The sequence below is a fragment of the Chenopodium album genome, chromosome 24 (genome assembly GCF_948465745.1).
Source record: "Chenopodium album chromosome 24, dcCheAlbu1.1, whole genome shotgun sequence".
NCBI classification, from domain to species: domain Eukaryota; kingdom Viridiplantae; phylum Streptophyta; class Magnoliopsida; order Caryophyllales; family Amaranthaceae; genus Chenopodium; species Chenopodium album.
The window spans coordinates 33,311,522-33,336,170 of record NC_137857.1 but is presented as its reverse complement, the minus strand read 5'-3'; the positions used below and the strand labels follow the sequence as shown (position 1 = coordinate 33,336,170).

The 24,649-nt window shown below is 32.9% G+C and overlaps 2 protein-coding genes across 2 annotated transcripts; both read right to left on the bottom strand.

Annotated features, from left to right (window-relative positions):
• Nucleotides 1-5,283: 5,283 nt before the first annotated feature.
• LOC145611902 (plant UBX domain-containing protein 4-like) lies at nt 5,284-9,656 on the bottom strand. The gene is made up of 4 exons (XM_081667285.1): nt 9,350-9,656; nt 6,484-6,766; nt 6,266-6,364; nt 5,284-5,895 (listed from the first exon to the last, which is right to left on the bottom strand). Exons 1-4 carry the CDS (start codon nt 9,508-9,510, stop codon nt 5,521-5,523), a joined length of 918 nt encoding a protein of 305 aa, XP_081523411.1. The 5' UTR covers nt 9,511-9,656; the 3' UTR covers nt 5,284-5,520.
• Nucleotides 9,657-13,274: 3,618 nt separating this feature from the next.
• On the bottom strand, nt 13,275-20,942 carry LOC145611827 (uncharacterized). The gene is made up of 14 exons (XM_081667197.1): nt 20,521-20,942; nt 19,774-19,925; nt 19,426-19,587; nt 18,553-18,662; nt 18,126-18,270; nt 17,730-17,992; nt 17,262-17,386; nt 17,082-17,125; nt 16,120-16,251; nt 15,611-15,688; nt 14,679-14,761; nt 14,438-14,560; nt 13,957-14,017; nt 13,275-13,829 (listed from the first exon to the last, which is right to left on the bottom strand). The coding sequence occupies exons 1-14, from the start codon at nt 20,633-20,635 to the stop codon at nt 13,653-13,655; spliced, it is 1,770 nt and encodes a 589-aa protein (XP_081523323.1). The 5' UTR covers nt 20,636-20,942; the 3' UTR covers nt 13,275-13,652.
• Nucleotides 20,943-24,649: the final 3,707 nt, after the last annotated feature.

Below are 24,649 nucleotides of genomic sequence, written 5' to 3'. Positions count from 1 at the left end.
ATATTAATCATTCATTAAACTTTATTAGGCTCTTCTAAATTAAGAAGTGTCATATACTATTATACGTCACTTTATAAACAGTTTCTTAATTATGTGGGATTCTAGTATAATCTGAGAAACAAATAATAATTACCCAAATGAGTCATACCTTTTACAATAGATAATTTATCGACACGTAAAATAAAGAACATAATTAAAAGGTGAGTGTTACAATAATCATGGATTCCATTGGGGTCACTTAACCAACCAAATTGATGATTTATGTACCTACCTTTCTAAAGATTTCAATTAGTTATGTACATCAATCTTTAGAAAGTAATAAGCCACTTTGAAAAATTCAATAGTAGTGTGACTAGTTTATTCTATGTTTAAGCATGTGATGATCGATCATTAAAAAAGTATGGATACTTTTCAAGGTTAAATAAATATAATTATCGTTTAGCTTAAGCGGACCTAATTTGTACTTCAGTTGTCCTTAATAACAACCAAATTAGTGGAGATTTTCATAATAACATATCAAGAATCTTATGCTTTATATTTAATAATAAGCACTTTGTCATGCATTATTTAAATCTATAGTCAATTGACTAGATTGCTTTACGACATTGTGGAACAATTTGTATGGTTTTATTCTATTCTATTTTATGAGAAATGAATCAATGATCGTAGTCAAATGGTATCATGCAACACAAAAAGGTTGTGAAGATATAAATAAATTAATACTCAAGCTTTTATAAGTACGTTTTCTACAATGTACTGTCACATGCAAATGACAAGGCTATGAATTGAAGTGGATAACGTATAGGAGAAAATTCACTAGCTTAATGACATGAATATAAGCATATTGTGTCAGTACATCTTACTTAGAAAGTTAAAGAAAAATACCGGATTGGAATTAGATACTCTCTTCGTCTCTAAATAAATTTTGTCCCAAAATTTAATGTAGTTAACAAAGTTAACGATGGTAATTGTTAGGTTTGGAGTAATGATAAATTGAAAGTGGATAGAGAGAGGATAAAGTAATGAAAATGTTAATCAAGAACTTAAGATAGCTAATGATTTGTTTTTTAGATGGAAAGTTTTTGATTGATCGCAAAGGAGAATAATCCTGACCAAATTTCAGTAGTTAAGGTTCTTTTTCATAATAATTGACTTATTTTCACTATTCAAATACGAAGTACTCCCTCCGTCCTTTTATTAGAGTCCCATTTCTCTTTATTATGTGAGTAATAAATGTTAGAAATGAGACTCTAATTAAAAGACGGAGGAAGTATTAAATTTGATGACCATACATTTTTAGTATGTACCCCTCCGTTTTTTTTTATATGCATCACTTTGACAATTGCACTATTCACATACCATGGTTGACTTAATTTTTTCACCTCTAAAAAATGAATAAATCTTATTATATTATATATCATTAGATTCGTCATAATGTCTAGTTTCAAAATATAATTTTTACTACTCCCTCCGTCCCTAAATTACATTCCTCTTTGGAAATTTACACGGGAATTAAGGAGGGAAGAATAAGACAAATAACAATAATTAGATAATGCAATGGGAAGTACAAAGATAGATTAGTTAATACTCATGACATGTCATCAATCCTTTGCAAAAAAAAAGGACCAATCACATGCTCCTAATTGAAAATTTATGGTCAAAGTAGTGTCTCGGCAAATGTGCCGGTCAAACTGACGCAATTAAAAAAAACAGAGGGAGTACCGTAGTTTAAATTAAACTTTATCATTAAATATGTTTTTAAATAGGTTTTGATATAAATTTTAATAATATACAATACATATATTTAAGATCAAATTAGTTTATTGATATACTCCATATTTATTAAATTTGATTGTATCAATTATTTTAAAACGGGGAAATAGTAGTCAAATAAGGAGGAAGATGTAAGAGGATCCCCCATGCACTCCACCTCCAAGTGTATCCTTATAGGCCCCACCATAGCATATTGTTTAGAACTTCAAGATATGTATCCTTGTTAATATTAATGCTACCTTGACATAATGAACCAGAGTGGACAAATGACGGTATGACTTCTTGAGTGTTACTACCCGCATAGCTCCTATATGTTCAAGATGCATATAGGAGGTTTAATTGGTAAGTTCACTTAGTTTTTGAGATTTTTTTATTACTACAGTGGTATTTTTAATGTACCATTATACTTACAGTGGAATTTTTTATGTACTACTAGAGTATAAGCTATTTTATTGGTACTATTTATAGCTATTACAGGTAATAATGGTACAAATATTGTACCACTAGGAAAAAAAATCAATATTTTTTTGTCGTAAAGCTGCTATTTACTTGACAAGTAAATAGCAGCTATGCGCCAATACTTAACCTGACTTCTTCTTATAGAACTCTTTATTACTAGTACGAATATAAGCAATAATGAATTATTGAGGTATCGATAGTTTGGGTTGGTCTTGTTTTTGCTTTGCAAGAAACAGTTAGTATATATGCTGCTTCGTTCTTCACATACATTCTAGTCTGGACTACACTTGTTGAATCAATCCAGGCCATGGAAAATTTAACACACACAATTTCAAACATCATTGTGGATTGTAGTTTGATACTATTACTTGTGAGCAAAGGCACTTCCAATTCCCTAATCTGGTGGAGGCGACTTTTGACTACTTAAGAATAATATCGAGTTTCTGAGGTATAGTATTATACTGTAAATGTTTGTTTACTTTCCTACTTTGAAGCTATAACAATCTTAGTTCTTTTTTTTGGTGTTTAGAGAGCCACAAGGGCAAGTGGTGAGAAATCGATCTCAGGATCACCTAAAATCGAAAGGAGAGCTATAACTTGTTTTTTCCTAAAATCAACAACAAGTTATATGTCGAAACTCTTAATAGTACTTCATAACAATTTGAGAGATTGCTAGTGAAGTGGTATAAACTTGTTCATGTTTACTATACATTGATTTATAGGGTAGATAATTGAATTTACAGTCCTAAACATCATTTCGGATATTTTGTGAGATACAAGTCTTACTACTATAAAATATCTAAACTTGACACCACACGGTACTCCGATCCGTATCATACTTATTATGTGATAGTTCTCTTACGTTGATACTTATTATGTGATACTTATCATACTTATTATGTGATACACGGTACAGGTATGTTCTCTTACGTTGAAATTCAATTCAGTTCAGTTCAGCTCAGTTCAGTTCAGTTCAGCTCCTAATTTCCTTCTCTTATAAAATATTCATTTCAGTTCAATTCATTTCAGCTGAGTTCAGTCAATGAAAACAGACCCTAAGTTTATTAATATTAAATCACAATCCATTGATTTGTTCATTCTCCATAGGGTCCTATGAATCACGACGAATGAAAAGCAAAAAAATAGAAGACAAAAAAGATTTGGAGAGCCTGATGTCATACACAGTGTCATTATCCTTGATCAATTGGCTATAATATAAGCATGCTAATATAAATAAATACAAATATAAAGGGATACCCTTATTTTGATAAAGAATTTCATGTTTAGAGTATGGCTTGCACATTTGAGTAACAAGGGCCCCTACATGTCCTCCAATCTTGCCCAACTCTTTGAAAATATATATGGAAATGGAATAGTTTTTTTTAAAAAAAAAAAAATTTTAGCCCAAATAAAAAAAAAATATCAAGTCATAAATTTATTTTTATATAATTTGGCCGACAAATTATGCTTTTGCTAGTCTAATCTAAGGCACTATGAATGGAGGTAAAATAATTTAAAAATAAGATGCTATCCTATAATTTTAGGCTTGCCAAATTCTCCCATTTAATAAAGAATGTAAGGCTATTTTCCATTTAGCATATTATCCAATGAGATGTTGATCATTTGAGTGAATAATTTTATGTTGTTTGATTGTTGGAGATTGACAAGAAATGGGTGTATCATTTCTAAGGTGACTTTTCCTTGTCCCTTAAACCCTAGCTTTCACATGTTACATTGATATTATAGAATATATGCATGTAACATCTAAATATATTATGGTCTAATCAAGGTCTTTTTTGGGAAAGTGATTAGGTGGTTCTAGTTATATACCCTTACATTTCTTGTGTATGTTGGACCTAGTCAAATTAGTGAATGTTTAAATTTGGGATATAAATGACTAACCTAGATGAACACGGATTCTCTTCTGTTTTCTAGGGAATTAAAAGGGTATAATACGTAGGTATTCAAACAAGTGTGCATCATGATGGAGAACATATAAAAGAAATAATCTTTGCTGGTTTTTGCTGGTTGAGTTGTTCTAATGTGAAGATTGAAAGTGGATGAAAATAACTAAAGAGGATCTTAATTCAACTAAAATATGAATAATATTGTTTCAAAATAGAAACTTATTTGAGGTATGCAAAATATTTATTAAACCATTATTTAGCATTTTTTTTCATTCTATGTTGTGAGGTTATTTAGTAAGTGGTTCCATGGAGGATATTTTGACAACACTAAACTCACAAATAGAAGCTAAAAATTTTGATGACACCTTTTAAAGTTATTTCAACCTACTTTTATAGCACTATTACATTGATGTTTTTATGTGTCGAAATTTGACAATTTATATGCATAAAAATTCTTAGCAGGTGAGTTCTTAAACTAAGTTTTGACACTTCAAAGCATCAAATAATATCTAAGAAGTGTATGGTTATATTTATTAAATACCTTAAACTTTGATATAGATATTTCAATACTTTAATCGTATGATCATTTGTTATTTTGTTGTGATAGGACCACTAAGGAATAGTAAGGATCATAAGAAGACTTCCCTAATCAATAAAGTATATTTTGTTTGCTTTGGATTTGTCTCAAGCACCAGAGCTTTATCCTTTGATAAAAACTTCTTGATTATAAGTTTGCCTTAATCCATATATTGCCATTCCGGACCTTCATCGAGACTTAAAGGCTGTTTAAAAGTGAGAAGCATTACACAAGTTTAACCTTTGGAGATAATTTACATACTGCTCAAGAATTGTCTTCATAATTTGAACACTTATGAAGAGCTAATACTGCGTAACAACATTTGAGATCGTTGCATATCTCTAGTTAATCTTTGAAAACCAACGTGTCTAAAGTTCAGTAGAGCATAAATCAACCAGAAGTTCCATAGGGAGATGGAAATGCCCGAGCATCAATTCGACTTTTTAATTTTTGCATATATACCTGATAGAAGCATTGGATGTATCCCCTTTCACTATTAAAATTTCAAAGCATTTTACAACTATATAAAAATACTGTAAAAAGATAGTAGAATGTAACATCAAAGTGTGGAAAAAATTTAAAATGCATAGACAATTACCAGCTCTAGACTGTCATTATAACCATATACTCATCGGTTCCCACACAAACGACTTGATTTACCTCTTCTATATGGATGATTCAGCAGTTCACCCAGATGCATAAAAAGTGCACAAAAAGGCCAGGTATGTTCACATTTGGCATTAACATATGTCCATTTTGAAACATTTAATCCCAACCGGAATATCCAACTGCTAGTCTGCTACCTTAGCTTAGTTTCTGCATAACAACTGAATTAGCAAGTCCAGCCTGCTCTATTGTCTGGTTCAGATCACTGAGTGGCTTGGGAGGAAATCCAACAGTCTGAAGCTGGTAAGTTCTACTTCCTCCTGGCCGTGAAGCATCAATGAAGGCGCGGATATCATTAATTGTGTGGTGGAAGTTAAAATGGGCCACCATGCGAGTCCCATCTGCTAACCTGAGCTGAATGGGGGTCGAGGGTTGGCTCTGATCCACAACCAGGCCAGCAGAAGGGGGTGGGGCAGAGTTCAGAGGAGCATTTTGCTCGGATGCTGCAGAGGAAGTGCTGCCGCCAAGGGTTCTTCCAACACCTTGAAATGCAACAGTCCGCTTCTCAGGTTCCTGCAAGTAAACAAGTGAAAATTAGGAAAGTGGTTATTCACTCCATCAGTCCAATATTCCACAAACATATGGCCAATATGGGCTGTCCCAAAATAATCTATCACTTACCAGCCCCCTCTTACTTCCTATATTTCAATTTTCTTATTTAATTGACAACCCTACTAGCTTACTTTATATGCTTGCCATATCCTAAATTGAAGATAAAACCTTGGCAGAGGGATATTATCAAACTACAACAATATGCATGGTGCTAGGAAAGACAGACATTATAATTCTATATCCTAAGCTAACCAAAATATCAATCAATGAACATTAAGCTACTAACATAAAAATATATATATAAATAAAAAGGGGTTAACTGAGAACTCACAGGACAGTCGACTCCCTCCCTTCTGATGAGATTTACATGCACTGAAGACCTTCTATCTGCAGGTTCAAGCTCTTTTGGGCATTCAGACTTTCCAATGCTCTGCATTGGATTAAGTTAAAATGTAACTGAAGAGCACAAGGAAAAAAAAAAAGAGGGGGGGGGGGGGGGGGGGGGGGGGGGGGGACATAGGCTTTGAAAATCTGAAATTAATTTATTACCTCTATGAATGATGCATTTTCAGGGTCATCCAACCTCCTGAGGGGACCATCATTTACAGTGAATCCATTCTGCCAGAAAACAATGTTGTGGACAACTGGCTCAGGTGGCTGAGAGGCAGCAGCTACTGCATCCCCAGATGCAAGTGTTCTTCCTGTACCAGTGAAGCTTGAGCTAGAAGGGCGCAGGTTCTCCAGAGGACCTTCAACAGCACCTAGTTGCCTCGCTTGGTTAAAAATTGCATCCACATCATTACCCTTGGGTGGCTCTTGGACCAGCATTCCACTGCAAATGCGCAATATCAAGCATTAGGCAAAACATTCAAACTATAATACCAAAAGGTTTTCCAAATAAACTCTCCTGCAATCAAATGTATGGGTTTTGTTCATAGTGCTTCACAGTCAAGACTGAAGCTTCCGGGGGGAAAAGAGACGCGGGGGGTTGGGGGGGGGGGGGGTTGTCAGACGCAAGGACTTGAATCTCTTACCTTGGCCGTAAGATTTGTGACTCAATGACCTCATCTAAAGAACACAGGAACTTCACCAGCTTGCAAAACTAAAGCTCTCTTTCTTAACGATACTAGACCTTTTAGACTGATAACAACAGAGCAGCAGATAGAGTTCGAAAAGATAGAAAAGGAAGGAAATAAACCTCTTATAAAGAAGCTAAAGTACAAAAATGAAAAAAATAACCAGCACCCCAACCCCCAAACTCCCAAAGCTCATTAGTTGGGTGAAGAATCATCATCTGTGACATGAAGTGCTAATTAATACAATTAGGACTATTCTTTACTACTCCACTCAAAAAAACTTTCCTACAGCCAAACACAGCTCATCCTGTCCCAATACAGAGCGACTCCAGAATGATTTGCTCACTGTGGTATTATGAGAGTCTTCAAATACAGCTATTCCTTTCCCTCTCCCCTCACCCCTATTCCTACTCCTCTCTTTTTCAACCGCTTGTTCTCTTTCTACTTCCAAACATCTCATTACAGGATGATAAAAATCAATTCTAAAGCCACATTTCACCAACTGTTTTGGGTTCTAGCACAAAACTCACACATCCCGAGATCCATTCATTTGACAATCACGAGAAATCAGCAGACATCCAACTTATGATCAAGTGGAGTAAAACCACACCTTATACATGGGTAAAATCTTAATCAAGAGGGAGAAAAGTTAATGACTTAAAGGGAATTGACAAATATCCAAGATCTCAGAGCCACTTTTCTGACTTTAATCCAATAGAATGCCTTAACCCACCAATGCCAGGGCTGGCTAGCAGCTAGAAAAGAAAAGGCTTATTGAAGGGAAAATAAAACTAATTTACAAATTTCAAAAAGAGTGCCACTAACTAAGGAAACCACACATGCTACTGCAGTCTTACAGTTACCTCTCAGCAAATTACACTTGCTCTATCATTCAATGTCAAGTGTCAACCACCACCTATATGAATAGGATAACTAACCTTACACCACACACCCTTGAAACAAACCAATCATCCTTATGATAAGAAGTGATCATCCCAATCATCGCCTATTTCCCATTTCAATCACTAAAACAAATTGAACTTTTGTCCCTTTCATTTGCCCAATATCCATTGTCTTTAGACTGCTAAATAACATTTAATATTGGCAGAAAAGTACTTTGGATTTTGACACTTAAAAAGCTAGTCCACTGTAATTCTTACTTAGTGTCACAACAAATAGTTGACATCCACAATTAAAATACTACAAACAAAAGTACAAATGCAATCATGGCAGAACAGCACTTGGTAACAACATAAAAAACAACAAAAATCTAATCCTAAAATGTGCATTAAAAATCAAGCATTAAGAAAGGAAAGTTAAAAGAGGATAAAAGTGCAAACCCTTCTCACCGCCATTAAACTATTAAAGCATTGATTATTATAATAAACCAAAATATCTAGAAAAACAAGTATTCAACAACACAAAAGGCAATTCTTGACACAAACAACCATTAAACAAAAGTTACTTAGACTTGTGCTCCTCACCTTAGTCTCACTAGCTTCAATAGACCTAAGTTCATAAGTTTGGTGTATGATTGATAAGTTCTAAAAAACGCCAATAAGTACATTAAAGTTAAGTTCACGACTAACCAAGTTGAATAACTACACTAAAATAAGTAACATTAGCTAAATTCAGGAATAATAATTTAAGATATGATCATATGAGCTTAGGTCAGTGAACTTCGGTTGAAGGAAGCACACCCTCATTTATAACAAAAAGATTATTTCTTGAAACTAACAAGGGTATCCCATAACAGTTTCAAACCAAATGAAAACATACCCAAAAGCCGAGCTTGAGAACATCTTACAACAAGGAACATGAATTATACGCCTCAATTTCTTAAAACCAAGCATATTATAATAACAAAAGCACACAATTAGCATATTATAATAACAAAATCACACAATTATATATCATGAAGTATACTACTATTTCAACAAAGAACTTGCAAAAGGGGGAATTCTTAATAATCCCAAACTAAACAAAAACATATCCAAAACCTATAATTGACAGCATTAAATTATTAACCCTATGATTCACAATCACAAAGCATTAAGCAAAATAACCTCAATTACATCAGATTATCAACAAGGGCAATCCTTAAACATCACATCCTAAACAAAAACACATCCAACACCAACGATTAACAACAAATTATCAAATTATACAATCAAAACACAAAACAATAAGCAAATTAACCTCAATTATATCAAAATTAACAAAAGGGTAATTCTTAAAAATCATAAACTAAACAAATTCAGATCAAAAACCCAAGATTAACAAGAAATAATCAAGTGGGTAAGGAATAAACAAAAGAAAAAAAGGGTAAAAGCGTAAACCTTTTTTCACCACCAGTGTAATACTCTTGTGGGGCGTTATCAGAGTCGCTATCAGAGTCAGGACTAGAGCGACGATTCAAGTCGGCGAGTGTTCGAATCCCACCAGAGGGTCGACTACCACCGCTAACAGATCTCGTCGTTTTTTTGTCTTTGGAAGCCATGAAAATTATTCAAGCTTTGATTTGAGTTTTTTTACAGAGTTTTTTTTTGCAATTTCTTCTGCTACAAACTATAATAGTTTGATGTGTGAGGAGAGAGAAAACTGCGTGGATGCTTTGTGTGTATATGTGTCAATGGATGTATTTCCGATATTTTTTTTTTGGGTCAATGCGAATCCCAGGTTTTATCTATACTTACTAACTTGTAATGGACGTAGTATTTTAGTTGACACGTTTTAACTAAAACACTACTTCCTCCGTCCCTAAATTACATTCCTCTTTCTCTCTATTATGTGGGGAATTAATGCTAGAAAGAGGAATGTAATTTAGGGACGGAGGGAGTACTCAATTACTCGCATTTTTTACTGGACAAGTGATGAGAATCGATCCCAAGATTACCAAGAATTAGGAAAGAACTCTAACCACCTAAGTTATCCCTCATTCTCACACTTTACGTTTTTTTTAACTGCATCACTTTCCATATTAACTTTTATTTTTAAGGAAAACGCTATACATAAATGATTACAAACTATTATTTCACATGATATCTCTTTTATGGTCTTATTAATCATTATACGTTTATTAAAAATACTACAGTACGTAAAATAATCATCCACTTTTACAATATTCTGAACTAAAATAAATACTTCCTCTGTTTCTTCATAGTTGCAACACACATTTTATTACGGTATTTGAGAAAAGTGGACCTTACATGCTATAATACACATAAAATGGGGTTAAAAGGTTGTTAGGAGTATAATCAAGTGTGCCATGTACTTTCATTAAAGGTAATTGTACAATTTTCACCATAAAAACCTTCCTTTTATGGTGTGTTGCACCTATTGTAACATTTTCATTTTAAGGAAGTGTTGCAACTAAAGTATAAAAAACAGAAGAAGTAAGTTTTTTTTAAAACTTTACATAAATAGAATTTTTTTTTAAGGTGAGGAGAATTCTCTTGCAAATAAGGGGGAAAATAGGAAATTAGGAATCTCACTTACTTAAGTGAGAATTGAATCCCCCTCACAAAGATAAAAAGAGGGTATCTAACCACTAAGGGCCTGTTCATATTTACTGAATTGAGCTGAACTGAACTGAACTGATTGGAGCTGAATTGAACTGAACTGATTGGAACTGAACTGAACTGAATTGAGCTGAAATGAATATTTTATGTGAGAGGGAAATTAAAAGCTGAACTGAACTGAACTGATTGGAGCTGAACTGAACTGAACTGAACTGATTGGAGCTGAACTGAACTGAACTGAAATTAAGTAAATGTGAACAGGCCCTAAGCCAACTTTAATTATAGATATTACATAAAGTCACAAATATAAGTGATACATTTAAAATAATAACGGGAGTACTCCATACGTATTTACACAATAATAAACGTGACTAATCAATAATAAAAACTGAGGAAACGGATAAAATGAGGAGTGTAATAAGTTAAGATGTACGAAACTACGAATATGACTAAATAATTTATTTCTTTGGTTGTTGTACCAAAGTAAATTAAAATAAAAATTCCTTGGATTGTGGATTGGACCCCCCATGTTAAAAAGTTGTATACCAAATGTTTGTACCCCGTGATATCAACAAGACAACAAGACAATAGCTCTTGGGTTAATTACTTAATCATACAACAATTCTTCCCATATAATAACTTTAAGTTTTCCATTCAAAAAAATAAATAAATAAATAAATAACTTTAAGTTTAATTGATTTCCCCTACATATACGAGAGTACAGAGAATCAATGATAATTACTCAATTTATAAAGCTTACGTGTTACATTTACATCCTCTTATTTAAAACTAGGTTAAGTCCCGTGTCATACACGGTAATTTTTAATGCATATCATTAGTTTAAGACTGCTATTTAATTATAAAAAAAACCTAATTGCAAAATAGGATGAAAGTTCTGTAATTACAAAAAAAAATAATTAAAAAATTTATCACACTAAAGAAAATAGAGAGAATAATATATGCACGACTAATAAAAATAACTCTTAATTACATTACAAAGTTATAAATAGAATACTATTATTGCATATAAATAAAATATGCTTATCAAATAGGAAGTGAATTATTATTGTATAGTTTGTATTAAAAACTTCTCTAAGAAGCTTTGGCCAAAAAAATTAAAAAAAAAAAAAAAAAAAAAACTTTTGGAGGAAAAATTTTTAACCAGGAAATGACATGTGTCATTTCTGGTTTCGCCTTTAGTATAAAGTTATAGATAGATAAGATAAATGACTCAATTAGACAAAACTACTTGTGAATCACTAGTTTAACTTACGCTTAGATATGGAAGAAGGGGGTCAAATATCCCAAAAGGAACTTCATCAATCATAATTTAATTATAAGTGCCTTGGTCTTCTCAACTTATTAGGTATATACCTCATAGTATTAAGTTAGGTAAGAGCCCGATTAAAATAAAATAAATGAATCTTGCTAACAAGCGTCCTTGGAGCGTTAAATAACTATTTAAATAATTTCCTAAAATGGTATAAATATTGGAATGCGTGCTATATCAATTGGTATAATTTATGTTTATTTTAGTTAAATATTTATACTTTTAGTTATCTTATCTAACGTTTTGAATGTTTATTAGTTTTTGTCAAAACAAATTAAGCTCCACCCAAAAATAATAAAATTCAGGAACACAGTCTAAACTAAGCAATTATTAAGAAAAGCCCCTGTCCAATCCCTATACAATAATATGAGCATGAATATTTTATGTCGGTAATGGAGCTAACTAGCTAAGACTAATTCCAAAGGGAAGTGACTGTGTTGTGGATAGACCATATTCAAGTTGTATTTTGTCAGCCTAGTTTTTAATTAATTTTCTCAAGTTTAACTTATTTGAACGTATTTAAGATAATTAATTTTAGTCATGAATAAAATCAAGTGAAGAATACATGTTCTTAGGGCTTGTTCACTTCAGCTCCAATCAGTTTAGTTTAGTTTAGTTTAGCTCCTAATTTCCTAGTCTCATAAAATATTACTTTCAGCTCAGTTCAGTTCAGCTTCAATCATTTCAGTTCAGCTCATTTCAGTAAATGTGAAAAGACCTTTAGTGTGTTGATGTATTAATAGCTCATGCTATTATAGTAATAAGTGTATGTATTGTTACGATCACTAGAGTGTGTAATCTTAAGTTTTTTGTCTTAAAAATGACTTTAAGATAATGTATTCAGGATCAATAAGCTAAGTTAAGTTTATTCTGATGAAAATCTATAAACTCAAATTCTACAATAAGCCCGATAATTACAATAAGTTAATGTAAAACGTTGACTTCAAACATCTAGTATATCCCTAAAGTAGGTTTTTTTTTTTTTTTTTTTTTTTTTTTTTTTTTAAAAAAAATAATTTAATTTAATTCATATTATATACCTCCACGTCAGAAAATAAAAGTCATAAATATTGGTATTTTACACCGTATTTTTTTAAAGACATTTTATGATAAATCATACTCAGTAGTTTGTAGTTTTCAAAAAAAAAAAAAAAATACTCAGTAGTTTGTACAAGTAGACAATCTAGACATTAGTAAAAGTCTAACAATCAACTCTTCTTATATTTTATTTAATGTGATTAATACGCGTTAATTATCGAAGGTGGTTCCAACTTCCAAATAAATTCGAATCTTTTACCAAAATGTCAATATTCACATGATCAGATTCTTTGTTCTTGTCTTTGCTATCAAGTGTCTGCATCTCTTTCGATTTTCTTTTCTAACACGTTCTGGATGTTTGCACTTTACAGGAAATGTTGTAAACAAGCGATGTCGATGCAGTACAAGAATTCATGACTTCATTATTACATGTAGAGACATACTTCGATTCGGTGTATGCACTGTAAAAGTCATGCATCGTGTTATGCTAAACCTTTTCGGGAAGGGGATACATCTTCGGGGTCATTCATTCATATAAGTAATGTGATACGCTGTTAAAACTTAAATACAAAAGTCAATATAACATGTAATTCTAATAGAATGTCTATTGGGGCAAACGATTTGGCCGTTCCCAAACACAGACACTTGATGTTGTATACCGCAATATGGCTAGTGATTTTCCTATATACTTTGTATAACGAGTCAAAAACAAGATCAATCTAATTCACTCTATGTTTGATGTTAAATCTCCCATCAGCTCATGTCCAATGGTCGTTTATCAAGGCGATGACTCTGTTTTTGATTCCTTAGCTCTTCAATGTCAAAAAGGGTTTTCTTCCGAGATATTGCGCTTTCGATATAGTCTTGTAGAGGGGGAAGGGATCCTTCTTTAGCGTCTGTAGGGGTGTTAACATCTTTGTTCCGAATAACCTGTTGAAAGTGATATAAATTTCTTCTCAATTATATCACATTTAACATCAACAAAGGTGCAAATTCGCCTCGAGGCAAACAAGTAATATAAGAGGAAGCAAGAGAAGAGGGAAAAGAGAATACTTACCTTGGATGCCCAGCGACGCTCTGCCTGTTGACATACATCTCTGATATCCCTTCCAGACAAGCTGGTTATGGAAAAGAAACAAATCAAGAGAACATTCATAGCAATGAGCATCACTATAAACATAGTATTAGTATTTTGCATTTTTTGCTTCGTTCTTTTCACTTTAAAACAGCCTTATTAAATTTGTTTTAGTTGTAAACTGGACTTGCCTTTATAATGGCCCTTGTATCAACTTGAGCTAAGAACTTTAAGGTGAAAAGATAATGTTCTGAAACTTGAGCTAAGAACTTTAAGGTGAAAAGAAACTTTAATTCAAAAATAAAAGGGAAGCAGCTAATGTTTACATTAATGTGTACTCCATGTAGTATTAATTGAGATCCACAAGAATATGACCATATGTACATATTTATCAATAATTCCATGATAATTGAATCCATGTCCACAGGTCAAGTCAGTGCAAAAAGAGTTGAGCTTTGCTTACCCTTCGGTAACCGAAGCAAACTCATCAAGTTCAGAATTAGCAAGGTGCTTTGCATACTGAGCTGCTATTTTCTGTCGATTCTGGTGATCAGGCAGACCAAAGAAAATCATCGAATCGAATCGGCTGAAAATAAAACAAAGAGATGGTTAGTTGAGGTCTTAAGACTCTTAACTCCCAAGTATGAAGATGCAAATAAGATCTGAAGAAAGCTTCTTAATAAAATTAGTAACATATACTGTACCTAATAAGAGCAGGATCAATATCCTGCTTTCTGTTTGTTGCAGCAATCACCACCACCTTCTTATCTTGTTCAAAACCATCAATCTGTACCAAAGAAGTTTTTATACAGAACTCTGGTCTTGGTCTAATAAACAAGTATAACATAAACTTCTTGCTAATTGTAAATTTAAGTCTTTGCAATACGGAAGGCAGAAATTTGAAGTTAAAAGATTTTTCAACCAGCGCACACTAAATATCATTGTAGGTAATTACTTGACAGGCTTAAGAAGCAAGATATCATTGAGTGTCACTAAAAGGCTTGATTTGGACCGGGTTAGGTGTGGCTTGGTCCGAAAGTACTTTCATGAACGACAAAGCTAAGAGGAACAATGAGATGCACAATACACAAAGAGAGATGCCTAGTTATTGGAGAGGACTAAGCAGCCGACAAAGGCAAAAGCAGAACATTCATTTACGGTGTGTTTGGATAAAGAAAGGGGAAGGAAAAGAAAGGGAGGGAGGAGAAGAGGAAAGGAGGGAAAGGGAGGGGAGGGAAGAATGGTAACTTTTCCTTCCAAATCTCTTCATTGTTAGAAGGATCAATTTCCTACAATTTAATCCCTCCATTTCTCTCCCCTCTAATTCCCTTCCTTCCTCATTTGTTATCCAAATGAAAGATACCTCATCCCTCCATTTCCCTTCTCTTCATTTCCCTCCATTTCCTTCGATCCAAACACACCGTTAGTTCAGTTGGCCCTGAGATGCGAAATAATAAAGCAATTTTAAGTTTGAAGAAGATTTGAAACACATCATGTTCTTATTCACACACCTTAAAAAATTATTTTCACACTAGTCAAACTCCAGGTCCAGAGGCATGGTCAAAGCACTTAGCTAGCAACTAACATATGAACAATTTCAATTTATTAACTCATGCCATGTTGAAAACTGTTTTACCTGCCTCAATAACACCGATAAAATTCTCCGAGTAGCTTCATGTATCTCACTATCACGGGCAATAGCAAAAGAATCAACCTGCGCGGATTCAAATATGATTATTTTAGTAGATAATTTAGACTATATTTGAATGAACTGTCCATGCAATGCTAAATGAGCTGCAAGAAACCAAGTACATCCTCCATTCCAATATAATAAGCCACATTTCTATGATCGATTGTCCCAAAAACAATATCCCACTTTCTAAATTTTGACAAGTCATTTTGGAACTTCCCAAATTAACCCTTCACGATACCCTTATAAGAGTTCCAAATACTTCAAAGGATTATTATGGTATTTGTGCTAAATTTCTGAGAGATGACCAATAATTTAAGGACAAAGGTAGTACTTTTTTTTCTTTTTATTTTTTTTTAAACAAGACAAAGGGAGTACTTAGAATATAGATTTCCTGTTCTTTTTCTTTCTAGTAACCATGCACTATAAGAACTTTTAATCATGGTGTCAGGTACCTCGTCCAAAAATATGATTGCACCATCTGGAAGCTCATTGGCAAGAGAGAAAACCTTCCCGAAGAGCCGCTCACTTTCACCGTAATACTTGGACATGACGACCTCCAATGGCACATAAAGAAGCGGAACCCCCTGGAAGGCACAGTAAAAGATAACTCAGTTGAAAATGATAATATGTACATCCTAACCAAATTGAGTGACATGAAAATACAAGGCACTACTGCAACTCGGACAAAGGTTTCATCACATAAGGTTCTAATTCTAATAAAAAACTTTCACCAGAGTATATTACATATTCCTGAAATTCAACCAGCACGCCTACAACTGGATATTCGGAACCTTAGTATTCAAACCTATGGCATCATTTGTAATAAACAAACTGCAAAGCTAGAGTGTTGCTACGTAACGTGGATATGGACTAACTGTCAGGTGCTTCATTGTTCTCATCCTCATATAAGCCGCCTAGTTTCAATCTACAATAATCTACTAGTCCATTGACAGGAATTATATGCTGCATTCAACTGCAGGGCACAGATAACTCATTCTGTTTCTGAGACTCAAATAAACAAGAATAGTATGACTGTATGATACAGAATTATGTATGCACTTAGAAAATCAGAACCACATATAGCATGAAACCACATAAGTAAACCAACAATATGTAGCATGCATTCTTCAATAAACTGCATTTGGTTCTTTTTTCTTTTTCTTTCTGATAAACATGCACAAAATATCACAAGTAACAAGCTCGGTGATAATATAGGAGTATAGGACTGCTTCTACATATCACATGTAAACAAAGACCGACTGTTCAAAGTACAGCTGGAAAGGTATGAGACAACATTAGTCCAAAAAAATTAAAGAGCAAATTTGACACTCATAGACTCATAGTATATATATCATTCTAGATGTAAAGTATCAAATCCACCAATTACAGATCACTACAGAGAGTAAAGGCTTACCGCTTGATTAGCAATAACACGAGCACAAGATGTTTTCCCAGTACCTGAGCACAAAGTATATGTATGACTTAATCTAACGGTCTCAAGAAGGATAATAAACTCTGTCATTTCCCTAAAAAATATCGGCATTTACAAGACAATGTGTTGACAATGTAGTTTAAGTTATCTTAGAGGGAAAACCTGGAGGGCCTTCAAAAAGCACAGCTCGGGGTCTATTCGACTCATATTTTTTCCGAGTGCCACGGGCAATATCATCATAGACTTCAGGACTACGCAGAGCCAACAATACAGTATCCTCTATTTCCCTGTAAAACAGAAGATGAAGGAAAAATGTTGTTGGTCAATCATCTATCGTTGGTCAGGCAGAATTTTAGGATTTGGATACGAAGTATTCGATAAATCCATTAAATATACCGTCTCTTATATATGAAGTATATTCAATGAGACACTGCAAATGCAATTGTTGGATAAATGGCACACATATAATAAGGTCAAGGAGATCACTCTTCCCTACTTCACAATTACTTTCATATAATGACAATTTCATTTGATACTTCACAAGTATGTGCAGAACAAATCAAAGACCTCTTAAAATTAAGTCTACAATCTTAAATGAAACAATTCATCAAAGACCCAAATCTCAAAAACCTCTTTTGCTGATCATAGCCAGCAATGGTATCCCACGACACCTCTTCATTGGCATTACCAACAAGTGGTTCATCAAGCCCGAAGACACGTACGCCCATGGCTTCTAAACTAGTAATTGATTTACTTGTCGAAGGCGTTCCTGCAGAACTACTTTTTTCTCCGGCTTTGCTCTGCCCTGGCCTTTCACCAGCTATTTGCATAATTGAAGCCAGAGCCTCAAGCTCAGCAGGACTAAAGATTCCTTTCTTCAGGAACTCAACCTCCTGAAAGTGTGTCGGCAACAAAACATCAGCTCAATGCTAGATGCCAGCAATACTACCTTTGATTCTTGATTCAATAAAAGCCACATAGCATATACAAGGACAGAATCAAGGTTGAATTAAAGGCATAAATTACCGGCTTATCAGGACTTATCAGTGACCTAAATATTAAAACACAGAGATCGCTGTCATTTGAAATGTTTTCTCCTGTACCAACACTACTCCCTCCACTTTCTCTCTTTTCATTTGGGAGCCTGAGTGCTAGCTGCCAAGCAACTGTGCTGAAATTATACAGCGTAACAGAAAATACATAAGAGTTAGCTGATAAAAGCATATTCAATCACAATATATACTACCTCCGTTTCATATTTTTTGCAACTTCAGGGTATTATTTGTGAGATATAAAATATTCCAAAGTTGCTAAAAATATGAGCGGAGGTAGTAACTGAATTGATTACTACTAATGACAATGAAACTGAAATAGCATAAATAAATTTAACTTCCAAAAACACGTCAAAAGAAAATCCAGAAAAAGATTGAAAGAACTTAAGCTTTGAAATTACCTGTCCCAGGATTGAACTTCCAAAGGTGAACCACCATTGAGGCTTGAAGCAAGGTTTGCTATCAATCTAGGGATTTCACAATAAGTGGGTACTGGGAACTTGATAGCAATCTACGCATATCATAAGGAACCATTATCATTACAGGCAACAATGCCTAAAGAAATCAAGCCGAAAACATAAGAGCAAATACAACGTACAAACATTTCAGCTGCACAAAGCAGACAGCTTGCACTACAATGACTAGTAAGTTTGTTCTTATATTTTGACTTGTCAGCCTTAAGATGATTATTATACTTAAAAGTTAAAAGTATAAATAAAATCTCATGAGCAAAACCTTCAATTTTGGACAATTTTCGATTTTTTAGGCCCGTAAAGAAAAGAGGCCGGGGTGCTTCTCATGAACCCCACAAGACCCAGGGAGGCCATTGGATGCCTCACCTTATTATCTTCCTAGAATATACATTCACTCTAAACTTAGATTTACGGTTTGCTTCCAGAATATTTCTCGATCTTATTAAAGTTATGGTATCTTATGTATGAAATCTACTAATCTTCAAATTTCAATCAAAAAATTTGATCCCAATTCCCTCAATCAGAATGAAATAACAAAATCGTGAACAACATCGGAGGACTAAAGGAGTAAAAGGACCAATGATTCATATAATTAATCCCTAGGTTGATTCCAAATAGGAGGGAACCGGACTAGTGCCTCTTGTAACTTTTCTTATATTGTAATGAGAATATGTGATTTGATTGTAAACGAAGTTTGGAAAAAAGGTGATGCAGAACTACACAAGAAACTCTATAATCTGTCTCATGCAGCAATAAAGGTGTTTGATGCAGGATTTTACTAGGGTGATAAGGTATATGTACCTTTTGGCCTTTTACTGCAACAGTAAATCGTGGATAAGAACCATACTTCATGCCTTTGCTTCTTATAAGATCCTCCAACCTACGTCGTTCCTTTTTTGCTATTTCTTCCAGGTTATCATAACTCGAAGGGATATCAGATGGCAAGGGAGATTCGGAAGGGACCTGCAATGGGTTCAGCAACAATGAAATGCAATCAAGGAATAAATCATTAATATACTCAGTATGCAGTACAGTTTAGAGTCCAAGTTTCCATAACAAAACATATGGAACAAACTAGGCCCGACACTAGCAATGCATGAAAACATAAATCGCCACACAAAGTAGTCCATCTAGATAAAAAGCACAAACCTCATTTGCATCTGCATAAGCCACATCTAGAATCCCAACACCAACAACGCTAGCTAGCACAAGCGGAATGCAAAGTGACCGGGTAGACTCGAAACTAGAAAATGGAATACGGCCTTTAAACACATTGGTTAATTGCTGCTGGGTTCCATAACCTGCAAATCACATAATTGCAAAGCAGAATTGATAAATGTTCTCTCATTCTAGCATCAACCACAGTAACGCTATATATCGATTAAAAGAAATCCAAAAATTGTGAAAACATAGTCACTACAAGAACATTCATATCTCCCAAAACAATCTTAGTAATTACACAATTTCAAAAACAATATATATGAATTCATAAAAAGTACTCCTTTTGAGCTACCATCACTGAATAATCAACTAAAACCTAAACATATTGATTTCTTGCATATAATTTCTCCCTAAAATAACAAATGCTCTGCTGATAAAACACAATCTAGTATTTCCTTCCAACAATATATAAAATTAATGATAACTAAAATTAGCAAAACCCCAATTCAGAAAAGCCACTAAATTTTAAAACCAAGCATACAAATTCAATTTTATTGAATTCCACCAGCAACAAGCAAGATCAGCTTATATCACACAATGACATCACCCCATCAATTCTACTCATAAAGTCTACAAATTTATGTGCCAAAAGGTTCAAACTACAACATTAACAAGACTAAAAGTCTAAAGATTAAAAATTCAAAGATAACCCATAAATTAGAAAGAAAATATTACCATGATAAAGACGAGTTTGAAGGGGTTGAGGTGATAATGTAGGGTTTATGGTTTTAGAAGAAGAAATTGCACTGCGCCAAACTCTTCTAGTTAATAATCGACTGAATGTTGCCATGACAATTCTATATTTTTGATCAAAATTCGAGGGTTTTGATGAATTTTTGCTAGAATTACTGAGAAATCGGAGAATTGAATTCCAAGTCTATGTTATTCAGAGTTCCCCACCAATACTACAGTTGGGTCGAATAAGCATGAAGAATCTGATTCTGGTACCTTCAATTTCTTGAAGGACAGGTTATGGGTAAGCTTTTTTTTCTTTTTTTTTTTTTTTTGGGAAGGAGAGGTTGGGAATTTTTTTTTTTTTTTTTTTTTATTTTAAAACCTCTCTGCTCTCACGTTAAGTTAGCGAACTAAACACGGTGAGAAATATGCCGTTAGACAATTAGGGGATCTCCATCCTTAATCCTTATAATGCTTTTAGTGGACGTTAAATCCTTAACTAGATGGTTGGAAGGTTCTTTCCTTATCACTGGACAAACACTTGTTGGTAAGAGAGTTGAGTAGAATACAAATTGCTTTTTGTATAAATAGGACAAAAGATATTACAGAGTATCTATTTGTAGGTGATTATCTATAAATACTCATGTAAGAAGGTTGAGTAAAATATAAATTGCATGAGAGGGCAAAGACGAAAGATGAAAAGGAGGCCAAATAGAAAAGGTAAACACTATATCCTCAACCATTATAAGTTATAACTACATACATAATTTATAGGTGATTGAGATTTTCAAGTACATTGGATATTTACTTATTAATCATTTAGCTTAAAAACGGGAAAATAAATGTTCTTTAATGTGTTACTTCCTTTTACGAGACATTATGTTTGTCCATTTATCATTAGATATCGTTATGTTATATATTACACTTTACACATGTAACACGTTTAGATCGACTACTCGTGTTGATCTAGGTATGTTGTGCATAGTAAAATCCATTTGATGTTAAGTAAACAGAGTAAACAGAGAGAAACATGCATCTTTGTAAAGATTGTCTACAAGTAATTGGGAATATGATCATACAATTCAAACCCCCAATTCTGGTAACTTTTGAAACGTCTTACAACTTGGAGGAGAACCTGGATGCTAATGCAATGAGTATTAGAGTGATCCATTGGGTTGGTCTCTGTTGGGCTGAAACTGGGCTTACTTCAAGTCTAGTACGGAGTAGGTAGGATGACATTAGCCCAAATGACCCGACTGCTTTGTTTTTGTTTGATTCAGCTTTAAATTGCCAGGGAATTAAGTGACAATTAGTGGGCAAAGTGGCAAACTTTGAAACTTATAACTAGAATTCCCTTTAAACCCTTCAGGTTTGCTTGTATACATGATTGATTTTTCAAGACATGGTATGGTTTTTACCAGGATGGAGGAGGAAGATTTATGTTTATGACTATACGGGATAATCAAATTTGGTTCATATTAGCCGATTCCATCAGAAAATCTTGCGTGGACCTAAGGTTTATATATACACACGTAACTGGCATCATATTCAACAATTGTGACCCCTAATTTTAATTTAGTAACCTTATTTTTAATATAGTAACCTTATTTTAACATAGTAACCTTATTACATTTTTCATCACAATTCTATAGCTTATTCTAGCTAACAGGCATTAATATTATTCAAGCTTTCCAATTTATATTACAACAATTCGCCACGCAAATTAGTATAAAGCAAATTACATTTCAACACAAACCGAAACAAAAATATATAGCACCGACCTAGCTAATATAGTAATGAAGCCTTAACTAGTTAAAAAAAATTCGGTAGTATTCGCTAAAGATTAAATTATGTCTACATCATTGACCTTTTTTAAATCAGCTCCCCAACCCCAAAAAAAAAAAAAAAAAAAAAGGAATGCCAGTGTGTAAGAAATAATATCTTATCATGTATACTTGAAGGTCTTGTTGAAAAAAAAAAGGTCCTGTTGAAAACTTGAAATCGCTAGCTTAGAGTTCGTTTGGCATCATTGCGGTTTTCTGTATTTTGGTTTTTTATATTTCAAAATCATATGATATATGTCATATAATAATAATAAAAAATAGTCAAATTTATTAAAATTATGACAATTTTGAAAAATGGCAACAAAAAGTAAAAACGCCTTTTTCTTGTTTCCTGTTTCTGATTTTTTGTTTTCAAAAAAACAGAAAACTGAAAACGAAAAACAATGTCAAACAACCCTTAGTTCAGTGTTGTCTTTTATATCATGCATGCACGTATAGTACGTACAGTTGAAAGCCATTGGATTATAATCCAACAAAATTGCCCTCAACTTTCTGCATGCAATTGTATGTCTTTAACTCATTTATCTTTATGACTTTATATATTATGTCATGCATTCGATCTGTATGTTGAAAACCATTGGGTTATTATCCTACAAATTTGGTTACAACTTTCTGCGATAATTTGGCCTTTTCTTTTGAAGGGTTTCCTAGATGACAATATTACTTTCAACATTGTGATCGATATCTATACCCTTTTTTATTTAACTTTTTATTTTTATTTTTATTTTTCATTTAATATAGACTTGTAAATCACAAATTTAGAGAAATCAACATAACTTTTACAATCAAAATCATAGTTAATTTGCATATTTGGCATAATTCATATTCCACCGCTTCAAACTTGTGATCGATATCCATGATTGTCAATATAGTTGAATAATAGATAGAGCCATAATTTTCATATACCGTAATACCTTGTTTTTTAGGCAATTTGTGACTAATACCTTACTTTTTTTTTTTTTGTCAACTAATAGCTTGAATTAAATTTTGTGTTAAAAATAACGGTTTAATAACGAATTCCGACCAAAAGTCAAGTTTTCGGCGTTTTTCTTTAAAGTTATTAGTTAACAAAATTGGATAAAGTACAGTTTTAGTTTACAAATTGACTTAAAAACAAGGTATTTTCTGAAAATTATAAATAATAAATATGAGCCGCATATTCATTTTAAATCGTCCATTATATTTCTATGTTCGTTCATACTAAAATGCAAATTCAATTCATACGTTCTATCATACTTTTAAAAAATCTAAATCATTTATTTATTTAAAAAAAATAATTAAAAAAAAAAAGAAAAAAAAAACTTATCTCTATCCTTTCACAAAAAAAAAAAAAAAAAAAAAAAAAAAAATATATATATATATATATATATATATAAAATAAAAAAAAATAAATAAAAAGGCTAATTTTTATATTAGATGAGTCATGAGTTATAACAAAAATTTAGCCAAACATCACCACATAAATAATAAGCATATATGAGTACTCCGTATAAATTATCACCTTAATAATCCAATTAAATTAAGAGCTATCCGGCCGTCCCATTAAGCTAATTTCATATGTTTGGTAACCTTACGAAAAAGCAAGGTTAGTTCCCACAATAAAGTGGAAAGTATATGGATTTTTTGTTTATACTTGAATAAGGGCATAATAGTTAAATAATATAAAGATTAAAGGTAACGAAAATCATAGGGCTTGTTTGGCATCATTTTTCATTTTCAGTTTCCTGTTTTTTTGAAAACTAAAAACCAAAAACAAGAAACAAGAAAAAGGTGTTTTCACTTTTCTGTTGTCAGTTTTCAAAATTATCATGATTTTAATAAGTCTAAATAATTTTTGATTCATTATGTGACATATATAATGTACTTTTAAAAAATAAAAAACCAAAAAACAGAAAACCACAGAGATGCCAAACGAACCCATAGTTATTCAAAGTACTAAATACTAATATACCAAGTATATTAATTAATGTTAATTAAGTATTGTGATATGGCTTATCTTCTGCAGAGAGTGCACACAAGTTGTCACCCACACGTGCAGCACTGGCTTGATCTCGTGCCATGCTTTAGATTTGTGGAACAAGAAAATCAGACAAACAGAAGAAAAGGAATTGGAATAAGAAACTACTAGTACAAATAACTAGGAAGAGTATACTCGTAAGTCAGTAACATAAATCAATTTCCGTCAAAGTAATAACATATTGAAGGTGATAGAGACATATATAGATTATATAAATAAAACAATTTTGAATTTTAACCATTTACTTAACTTTTTGATTGAGTTGATA

What these genes read in the sequence shown, in the direction of transcription:
- LOC145611902 (XM_081667285.1), bottom strand. Translation starts at nt 9,510, where the DNA reads ATGGCTTCCAAAGACAAAAAAACGACGAGATCTGTTAGCGGTGGTAGT. An exon ending in TACACTGGTGGTGAAAAAAG is followed by an intron (nt 6,767 to 9,349) that starts GTTTACGCTTTT and finishes GCGCATTTGCAG; the next exon opens with TGGAATGCTGGTCCAAGAGC. An exon ending in AAAATGCATCATTCATAGAG is followed by an intron (nt 6,365 to 6,483) that starts GTAATAAATTAA and finishes AATCCAATGCAG; the next exon opens with AGCATTGGAAAGTCTGAATG.
- LOC145611827 (XM_081667197.1), bottom strand. Translation starts at nt 20,635, where the DNA reads ATGGCAACATTCAGTCGATTATTAACTAGAAGAGTTTGGCGCAGTGCA. An exon ending in TCAAACTCGTCTTTATCATG is followed by an intron (nt 19,926 to 20,520) that starts GTAATATTTTCT and finishes TGTGATTTGCAG; the next exon opens with GTTATGGAACCCAGCAGCAA. An exon ending in TATCGGTGTTATTGAGGCAG is followed by an intron (nt 14,762 to 15,610) that starts GTAAAACAGTTT and finishes TCTTTGGTACAG; the next exon opens with ATTGATGGTTTTGAACAAGA.